Consider the following 11,698-nt stretch of genomic DNA (forward strand, 5'->3'; position numbering starts at 1 on the left):
TATAGGAATACTGACAATTACAGTAACATATATAACACAGTGTATAATACTATAGTGTAATATTATACTGTAATGTACTATAATGCTATATAAATACTGACAATTACAGTAACATATATAGCACAGTGTATAATACTATAGTGTAATATTATACTGTAATATACTATAATGCTATAGGAATACTGACAATTACATTAACATATATAACACAGTGTATAATACTAAAGTGTAATATTATACTGTAATACACTATAATGCTATAGGAATACTGACAATTACAGTAACATATATAACACAGTGTATAATACTATAGTGTAATATTATACTGTAATATACTATAATGCTATAGAAATACTGACAATTACAGTAACATATATAACAGTGTATAATACTATAGTGTAATATTATACAGTAATATACTATAATGCTATATAAATACTGATAATTACAGTAACATATATAACAGTGTATAATACTATAGTGTAATATTATACTGTAATATACTATAATGTTATAGGAATACTGACAATTACAGTAACATATATAACAGTGTATAATACTATAGTGTAATATTATACTGTAATATACTATAATGATATAGGAATACTGACAATTACAGTAACATATATAACACAGTATATAATACTATAGTGTAATATTATACTGTAATATACTATTATGCTATAGGAATACTAACAATTACAGTAACATATATAACAGTGTATAATACTATAGTGTAATGTTATACTGTAATATACTATAATACTATAGGAAGACTGACAATTACAGTAACATATATAACACAGTGTATAATACTATAGTGTAATATTATACTGTAATATACTATAATGCTATTGGAATACTGACAATTACAGTAACATATACCAGTGTATAATACTATAGTGTAATATTATACTGTAATATACCATAATGCTATAGGAATACTGACAATTACAGTAACATATATAATACAGTGTATAATACTATAGTGTAATATTATACTGTAATATACTATAATGCTATAGGAATACTGACAATTACAGGAACATATATAACAGTGTATAATACTATAGTGTAATATTATACTGTAATAGACTATAATGCTATAGGAATACTGCTAATTACAGTAACATATATAACACAGTGTATAATACTATAGTGTAATATTATACTGTAATATACTATAATGTTATAGGGATACTGATAATTACAGTAACATATATAACAGTGTATAATACTATAGTGTAATATTATACTGTAATATACATATAATGCTATAGGAATACTGACAATTACACTAACATATATAACAGTGTACAATACTATAGTGTAATGTTATACTGTAATATACTATAATGCTATAGGAATACTGACAATTACAGTAACATATATAACACAGTGTATAAGACTATAGTGTAATATTATACTGTAATATACTATAATGCTAAAGGAATACTGACAATTACAGTAATATATATAACAGTGTATAATACTATAGTGTAATATTATACTGTAATATACCATAATGCTATAGAATACTGACAATTACAGTAACATATATAACACAGTGTATAATACTATAGTGTAATATTATACTGTAATATATTATAATGCTATAAGAATACTGACAATTACAGTAACATATATAACACAGTGTATAATACTATAGTGTAATATTATACAGTAATATACTATAATGCTATAGGAATACTGACAATTACAGTAACATAACAGTGTATAATACTATTGTGTAATATTATACTGTAATATACTATAATGCAATAGGAATACTGACAATTACAGTAACATATATAAGACAGTGTATAATACTATAGTGTAATATTATACTGTAATATACTATAATGCTATAGGAATACTGACAATTACAGTAACATATATAACACAGTGTATAATACTATAGTGTAATATTATACTGTAATATACTATAATGCTATAGAAATACTGACAATTACAGTAACATATATAACACAGTGTATAATACTATAGTGTAATATTATACTGTAATATACTATAATGCTATAGGAATACTGACAATTACAGTAACATATAACAGTGTATAATACTATTGTGTAATATTATACTGTAATAAACTATAATGCTATAGGAATACTGACAATTACAGTAACATATATAACAGTGTATAATACTATAGTGTAATGTTATACTGTAATATACTATAATGCTATATGAATACTGACACTTACAGTAACATATATAACATAGTGTATAATACTATAGTGTTATACTGTATTATACAATAATGCTATAGGAATATTGAAAATTACAGTAACATATATAACAGTGTATAATACTATAGTGTAATGTTATACTGTATTATACAATAATGCTATAGGAATACTGACAATTACAGTAACATATATAACACAGTTTATAATACTATTGTGTAATATTATACTGTAATAAACTATAATGCTATAGGAATACTGACAATTACAGTAACATATATAACATAGTGTATACAAATATAGTGTTATATTATTCTGTAATATACTATAATGCTATTGGAATAATACCAATTACAGTAACACATAGGCATATGCATTGATGTTGTTATGAATGTAAATTCGTAATGAAAAACTAATAATAATTTTGTTTTCACAAAATGAATATCTGAGCGAATGCACTAACTTCATGTAAAAGAAAGGAAGAAGTACTGACCATATTTGTCAATATTCTTTAATTTTTCTTAAAATTACCTGTAGGGGTAAGTCACACAGCAATGGGCAGCAAATTTAAATATATATGTACAGGTGGCCCTCGTTTTACAACGGTTCAATTTACACCGTTTCAGAATAACAACCTTTTTTTCCAGTCATGTGACTGCTATTGAAAAGCATTGAAAAGCAGTGCATTTATTAAAATAGCCAGTAGGTGGAGCTGTCCGTTGTGTTGCAGCAAAGCCAAGCAAGCTGAAATGAATCAGTTTAACCAGACCTGAGCTATCGAGCAGATTTCAAAGGAACAAGATCTTCCTGTCTATAAATCAGTCAAGATTGGAATGCATAAAAGGAACTGTTTGCAGAAAAATGCAAGTAAAGTCTGTGTTGTGTGACTATTTTATTAGGTTTATAATGCTGTTTAGCAAATGTTTTTGTGCATTTAACTTAGATTAATTATATATTCTGTGTCGTGTGATTATTTTATTAGGTTTATAATGCTGTTTAGCATTTAAAGTCTTCATTTCAAAGCTTTAAAAATAATGTATTAGGTGTTACTTATGACAATTTTGAGAGGGGCCTGGAACCTAACTCCCTCACTTCCCATTGACTTACATTATAAACTGTGTTTCAATTTACAACGGTTTCGATTTACAACCATTCCTTCTGGAACCTAACCCCGGCGTAAACTGAGGGCTACCTGTATATGAATGTTACATATATATGTATGTGTTAATATGTGTATATATGCATAAGTATATAATTATATAAGCACATAAATATCGATTTGTAGTTTAAAACACAGTCCCCATAGACCGCAAAGTGAAGTGCCCCACATCCCCTCACTTCAACCTCTTTTAACTGCTTTGTGCAGTTTTATTTAACAAAATAAAGATGCTAATATAATTTTTTTAATAAAGGTACTGGACACTTTATTTGTGGAACAATTGGGGGACATTTTTTTAATTAACCATAGGTCTGACCTCTGGTTAATTGCACTTAGCGCAAATCTCTACCGGAAGCTTGTGGGAGCATTAACTGCCATTTGTAATGGTTATTTAACGTGCGCACGTAAACGTGCGATTTTGTAAAATAGCTCTCCACTTGTAATATAGCCCTTAATGTTACATATTGTGTTGATTACTCATTTCTTATACACAAAGATCAATAAACTAAGAGCAAGGGGACATGAAACAATTTTCTTTTTTTTATGATATAATTTACAATACAAAAAACTGTACAATGTGCTTCTATTAACAAACGTGATAGAAGTAAACTAGATTATTTTTTAAACTGTGTGCTTTGTCTGAATCATGAAATAGAAATGTGGGGTTTTATGTCCCTCTTATGTCTAGATTGCAAGCTCTTCTGACCAAAGCCTCCTTCTGTATCAAGTTGTGTCATCAAGTCTATCTGTAATGTGCTGTATACCCCTCTGATCAGGTACACAGAGCTGCAGAGTATGGCAGTGCTTTAATAATCTATGATAATAATATTTATTTACCCATTAGGATAATACAGATAATCTACAGATGTTCTATCTAAAATGTTTTGCAAATGTCAAATCCACTTGCAATAAATTTACACTATTTAAAGAGACAGTAAAAACAAAATTATACTTTCAGGATTCAGATAGAGCAGGTAATTTTAAATAACATTTATTTCTTCAATTTTGCTTCATTCTCTTGGTATCTTTTATTTAAGAGTAAAACTAAGTAGGCACATAAGAGCTCAGGAGTGTGCACGTGTCTATATTGATAGCAGATGTAAATGCACCTCTTTGTTTGGAAAGGGGCTATAAATACGATAATACTAAACTGTTGTCTATTAGGATAATACAGACAGTCCCCTTTAGCAGCTATAGCTTAAATGTATTCTACAAATGTGAAAACAAGTTGCAATTGATTTACACTATTTAACTGATAGATTGCTGACAGATTAGTGATTATTATTTACCTGCTGGTTCTTTGTTCAGTTTATAAATTTCAGTAAAATGCTGACTACAATTCTGTAACATGCAGATTATGTGTATAACATAAAGCAAATGGTACAGTGTTAAGCATCTTAATTGCTTCCTAAGAATCAGAAGAAGCCCTGCACTAACATATTACAGAGAGATATATTTATTTCTGCAAATTAACAAATAAACACAGAGGTCAGGGGAATTCTGAGCTAAAGCTAATTTTCCTACATTCTAGAGTTGATGTCATTCAGCTTAGTCTGACTGTAAAGTGCTGCCCTTTCATATGACTCTATCTCTGTATATTCCTATATGATGCCTGACAACTGCAGGGAGCTGTCCGTAAACTGGTGGTGCTGAAATCTGACAATTCTAACCATGAGCTGTGTAGTCACTAAATACCGATGCTCCCATCTTTATAATAGTTATTAACAATACAGAAACTGATTGTTGTTCTTTGCTTTCTTTTCAAAGTAATTTCAAACCATAATAAGAGCTGTCATCTGAAGTAGAAAAAAATAATGAATGTACTTAAAAAAAATTCCAGAAGAAACATATGTATCACAGACTTTGCAAGGGGATTTTATCATCAATTTTCATAAACCTTGAAAAAAAAACACAAGATTCTCATTATATTTGTATTTTTCTTTTTATGATTGTGTTATTTTTATCTTTAAAGGGACAGTAACACCTTATTATTTTAACATAAAACATTTAGTTATGGGTAGTAAAACAACTGTGCAGTAAACTTTCATTATTTATGTTGCCTGCTTTCCATGTAATTTATCAGTAAATATTGTGACTTTTCTAATTATAATTAAACTGCAAAACTACCTTGCAGACTTATCAAGGCTAACCCAGCTGCATATATTTCCCTAATTGAATTTTGCAGGTAACAACTGCAAAACAATGCAATATATACTTAACATAATCATTGTGGCTAGCCTTGTCAGTTGCAGGCTCAAGCTTAGATTCTCTCCTCCAAATAAGGCAAATGGCAGGTGGAATTTGGCTATTGAAAAACAATTGTAGCAAACAAGATGTTAATTTGTTTTAAAAATGTTTAGACTTGTATGATATGTTACTCTAGCACAAGGTGTTTACTATAACTTTTCAGTAAATATACTGGGACTTATTGTGTAAAAAGATAATGTTTATGGTACACAAGGTCCAAATGATCTTCATACGGATGTTGGTAAGAACATTGGTCAAATACAATAGTTTTAGAATACACAGGTATCAATATAATCTAATAAATAATGAATTTCATAAATAAAAAAATATCCATATTATTGGGTAGATTTAACAAGTGTCGGCTATAGCGAATCATGTCTGCCCGACATTGCTAAATGCTGACAGCATCCTCTGTCGTCATTTAAAATTGCACAAGCATTACTTGTGAAATGCTTGTGCAATGCAGCCCCCTGCACATTCACAGCCAATCCGCACCTAAAACGTGGCAGACAAGTTAAGGAGTAGCATCAGCTGCTTGTTAAATCTACCCCTATGAATGCATCACTTCTTTTTGTTCTATAAACTTAATAAATCGATAAAGATTCAGACACAAGTAGCAGTAATATTTACAGAATTCTTCAGGCCAGCATGAGAAAATAAATAACATATCCATGACTAGTGATGTCGAACCTAAAAATTTCGGTAAGCGAACGGCGGACTCGAACTTCCGCTACTGTTCGCGAACCGGCGACCCGGGTGAACCGCCATTGACTTCAATAGGCAGGCGAACTTTAAAACCCACAGGGACTCTTTCTGGCCACAATAGTGATGGAAAAGTTGTTTCAAGGGGACTAACACCTGGACTGTGGCATGCCGGAGGGGGATCCATGGCAAAACTCCCATGGAAAATTACATAGTTGATGCAGAGTCTGGTTTTAATCCATAAAGGGCCTAAATCACCTAACATTCCAAAATTGTTTGGAATAACGTGCTTTAAAACATCAGGTATGCCTGGTTAGGCCACACAGCGGCCTTAAAAATGAGCTACCTTCCTAAGTTTACGTATGCCTTATGCTGCCTCCCAATCAGGGTGCCCAGAACCCTTCTTATCCAGTTCCAAAGTGCTCCTAGAGTAGCCCACAACATTCTACAATACCCTAGATTGCACGGAGGAGTGGCCTCCCCCTCTATTCTTAGGTATGCGGATGCCGCTATGCTCACTCACATCTCCCAATGGGGAGTCAAGGGGTCTGATTGTAAATGGAGGACAATCGAACAAGCCTCCTTACCACATAATCTCGCTTTGAGGGACCTAATATGGACGCCACCCCACTGTAGAAGGAACCTAGGAGTCACAAACCCGATTATTCAGGAATGCCTGTCTGCCTGGGACCACCTGCGACATAACCCTAAGGTAGCTCCCCACCCATCACCAATTACCTCTATGGCCGGTCTCCTGTCAGGCCTACCTGACTCACACCCGACCGCCTGGGCTAGGCTAGGTGTTACGAGAGTGGCGGACCTTTGGTCTACTTCACCTCAGGTAGCCTTTTCCCCCTATAGCCAACTCGATGTCTCCCCGTCCACCCCATCGTATATGAAGTTTGAATATTCAAGGGTCATTAGCCTCCTGTCAAGATGGAGTTTCAAACCCGCTTTGCCCCGACAACTTACCATATGGGAAGCTAGATGGCAACAGGGGCTTTGGCTGGGCAAACCATTATCCTTACACTACACCCTTATGGAAGGAGCTGCTCCAGCTGATAAAGCCCAACATATTCAAAAATGGGAACGGAGGTTAGACTTCACGGTTCCCCTCACAGAGTGGCAACGCACGCTTTTATTAACGAAGAAAACCCTCCATTGCATTACCATTCTTGAAACTTACATAAAGGTACTCACGCATTGGTACTATGTCCCAGCTTGACTCGCAGAAATTTTTCCTGAGGCCTCCCCCACTTGTTGGAGGGACTGCTTACATATAGGTGACATGATCCACATTTGGTGGAGCTGCCCTAGGCTCAAGCCCATCTGGAACAAATGCTTTTCTACACTAACTAGCTTAGGTATCGACCTTCCTAGAACCCCCGAGATGGCCCTATTCCACTTAGGCACATGTAAACTACCCAAACATTATGGCTCTCTAAGTATCTCTCTCTTATCCGCAGTTAAACTCAATATAGCGAGATCCTGGAAAAGATCCCTCCCCCCAGCCTGGTCGGATATTGTATCTACTATGGCCTACATATACTCCATGGAGAAAAACATTTACTATACCTCTGGTAGGTCTGACTTTTTTTAATTAATCTGGTCCGACTGGAAAAGTAGGTTCGACACTCTCTGGCTCCCTAGTTTTGATACTTAGGTGAAAGAATACCCCTCAACACTTTAGCAGAACTCCTGGCCTTGTCCTTGTATACCCGAACTGGTTCCTCCAATGACCCTCCCCCCTCTCCTAAAGGTCTCCTAGCCCCCCCCTTTTTCTTTCTTTTCCTCATCCCTTCCCCAATGTTACCTCATTTCTCATTGAGATATCGGTATCCTTTTTGAATAGGTATTAACATCATGATTGTATTGCTTACTCTTTTTGTCTTGGTGTATTTACATTCGATGTACGATTGTCTCGTTACAAAAAAAACAATAAAAATAACAATTTAAAAAAAAAAAAATCAGGTATGATGTTGTATCGATCAGGTAGTGTAAGGGTTACGTCCGCTTCACAGTGACAGACCAAACTCCCCGTGTAAAGCACCGCAAAGAACCGCAAACAATCCATTTGCACAACCATGAGATAGATAGATACATAGATTACATAGATCAATAGATGCAATATACATTTGATAGATACGAATTACATAGATCAATAGATGCAATATACATTTGATAGATACGATTTACATAGATCAATAGATGCAATATAGATTTGATAGATACGATATACATAGATCAATAGATGCAATATACATTTGATAGATACGAATTACACAGTCAAAAAAGTTTTTTTTTTTTAAATATTTACACTACTGTTACAACAAATATGAGTGGTGCCACTAACTTGGCAAGTGGGCCTGGCACACACGCTGGCAGGCAGGCAACTGCAATTAGATTGCACTAGCAGACTGATGTTTCACAGTCAAAAAAGTTTTTTTTTTTAAATATTTACACTACTGTTATAACAAATATGATTGGTGGCACTAGTTGACAAGTGGGCCTGGCACACACGCTGGCAGGCATGCAACTAAAATTAAATAACACTAGCAGACTGATGTAAAAGTTTTTTTTTTTTTTTAATTTACACGAATGTTACAACAGATATGAGTGGTGGCACTGAGGATGGAAGTAGGCACAGTATATGCTGTGAGCCTGACACACAGGCTGGCACTAGTGGCAGGCTGGCCTGGCAACTAAAATTAAATAACACTAGCAGACTGATGTAAAAGTTTTTTTAAAAAAAATGTACACTAATGTTACACCAGATATGAGTGGTGGCACTGAGGCTGGCAGTGGCAGGCTGGCCTGGCAACTGAAATTAGATTACACTAGCAGACTGATGCAAAAGTTTTTTAAAAAAAAATTTACACTAATGTTACACCAGATATGAGTGGTGGCACAGAGCAATTAGGCACAGTATATGCTGTGAGCCTGATACACAGGCCTGCTGGCAACTGAAATTAGATTACACTAGCAGACTGATGCAAAAGTTTTTTAAAAAAAAATTTACACTAATGTTACACCAGATATGAGTGGTGGCAGTGAGCAAGTAGGCACAGTATATGCTGTGAGCCTCACACACAGGCTGAGAGGCAGGCACATGCAATTAGATTACAAAAAAAACAAAAAAAAACGACTGAAGTTATAGCCCTAAAAAGGGCTTTTTGGGGTGCTGTCCTTACAGCAGAGATCATATGAGCCCTTCAGGACTGTAGTGGACACTGAATACACTAGCCTAGCTATCAATTTCCCTAAAAAATCATCAGCAGCAGCACTATCACTCCTCTCACTAAGAATGCAGGATCAGAATGAATCTAAAATGGCTGCTGCCCAGGAGCTGGGAGGGTCTGGGAGGGAGTGTCTGCTGCTGATTGGCTGAAATGTGTCTGCAGACTGTGAGATACAGGGTCAAAGTTTACTCAATGATGACGAATAGAGGGCGGATCGAACATCGCATATGTTCGCCCGCCGCGGCGAATGCGAACAAGCTAAGATCGCCGGGAACTGTTCTCCGGCGAACTGTTCATGACATCACTATCCATGACAAATAACCATTTATTTCTCCCTTTTACCAAAGGAAATATCTCAAGTTCAATTGTAAAAAACAACACATCACTTACAGAATTCTTCCTAGTGTCATTTTTCGCTACCACAAACAACCAAGCTGTAGTATTTACAGGAGTTTTTATCATGTATCTGCTGGCTGTGCTTGGTAACCTAACGATTACTACAGCTGTGTGCATGGTGTCTCAACTTCACACACCAATGTATTTCTTCCTGTGCAATCTGTCAGTTGAAGACATTGTGTACGTCTCTACGGTTTTGCCCAAATTACTGGTCACCACTGTCACCGGAGATACCAGAATTTCTTTGTCAAGCTGTATTGTACAGATCTTTTTCTTTGCATTATGTGTTTCTGTAGAATTTTTATTATTGTCTTTCATGGCTTATGATCGCTATGTGGCTATATGTATTCCTCTGCATTATATACTCATTATGAACAAAATGATGTGTATCCTTTTAGCAACCTCCACCTGGTTTCTTGGAACCACTGCATCATTATTTTTAACTTTTATGGTTACTAACTTGACATTCTGTGATGTACAAGACATTAACCATTTCTTCTGTGATCCCCAAACTGTGATAAAGATCTCTTGCAGTGACACCACAAACATTCTAATATTTACAAGTATTGCTGGTATGTTAGTGGGATGTTGTCCTTTTATACTCATTATAACCTCCTATATCTATATCATAGCAACCATCCTGAAGATTCAGACCTCAGGAGGAAGAAGCAAGATGTTCTCCAGTTGTTCCTCACATCTCACGGTTGTCATTTTATTTTATGGGACTTCTCTAAGTATGAACATGAAACCAAAGTCTGAAAATTCACAGAAACTAGATACAATCCTCTCCTTACTGTATATTGCTGTGGTTCCAGTGTTAAATCCACTAGTCTATAGCTTAAGAAATAGAGAGGTTATAAAAGCCATGGAAAAATGTTTCACAAAAATCATTACATTTTAGAATAATGTCACATTTGCATCCATTTTTATTAAGTTTTATAAAAAAGGTTGCTGCTCCTGTCCTCTGGAACTCTCTATCCTGCTCCATAAGACTGTCTCTAACCTTGTATAGCTTCAGACGCTCCTTGAAAACCCAATTTTCAGAGAGGCTTACCATCTCTCCTCCATCTCTCATCCTAAACAAATACATGAATTGCCTGACTCACTGCTGCAACTACAACCAATGTGACACGCTACCCAAAACTTATGTCTCTGCACCCTAAACCTGTAGACTTTGAAATCACCAGAGCAGGGCCCTCTTCCTCAGCACTAGATTTATTTTGTTTTGTTATGTTTTGTATTTTATCACACATCCTTGTCATTGTATACCCCTATCATTGTACCCAGCGCTACGGAATTTGGCGGCGCTATACAAATAAATGATAATAATAGGGTACTGTACAGTCAATAAGATTTTGCTTTACATCACTGATCTGTTATTTTATATTTATTTATTTGATATATTTTTTCTGAAGTGTATGGATCCCCATCACGCTACCCACCTCCGATAACAATCATTTTCTGCAGTGTAGTGACCCTTCCCTCCCTCTCCCCTGCCTAACATTTTTCTGTAGTGTAGGGAACCCTGCCCCTCCCTCTCCCTCTTGCACTGGGTCGCACACCTAACTCCTTCCCACCGCTCGCATTGGAATCAACAAAAGATCATTATAGAAAGTGACACAGACAGAGTTTCACCTTATGGCATTTTTAGTTTAATCACTAAACAGATTACAATATTTGTTGGAGTCTCCCTCATGTATCTAATGGCTGTAATTGGCAATTAAATAATTACAATTGTTGTGTGTCTG

General features: G+C 34.8%; 1 protein-coding gene across 1 annotated transcript; it reads left to right on the plus strand.

The window, feature by feature from the left end:
* Positions 1-10,014: 10,014 nt before the first annotated feature.
* On the plus strand, positions 10,015-10,851 carry LOC128636729 (olfactory receptor 1G1-like). The gene has a single exon (XM_053689713.1). It carries the CDS (start codon positions 10,015-10,017, stop codon positions 10,849-10,851), a length of 837 nt encoding a protein of 278 aa, XP_053545688.1.
* Positions 10,852-11,698: the final 847 nt, after the last annotated feature.

Source organism: Bombina bombina, chromosome 7 (assembly GCF_027579735.1).
Source record: "Bombina bombina isolate aBomBom1 chromosome 7, aBomBom1.pri, whole genome shotgun sequence".
Lineage (NCBI taxonomy): Eukaryota > Metazoa > Chordata > Amphibia > Anura > Bombinatoridae > Bombina > Bombina bombina.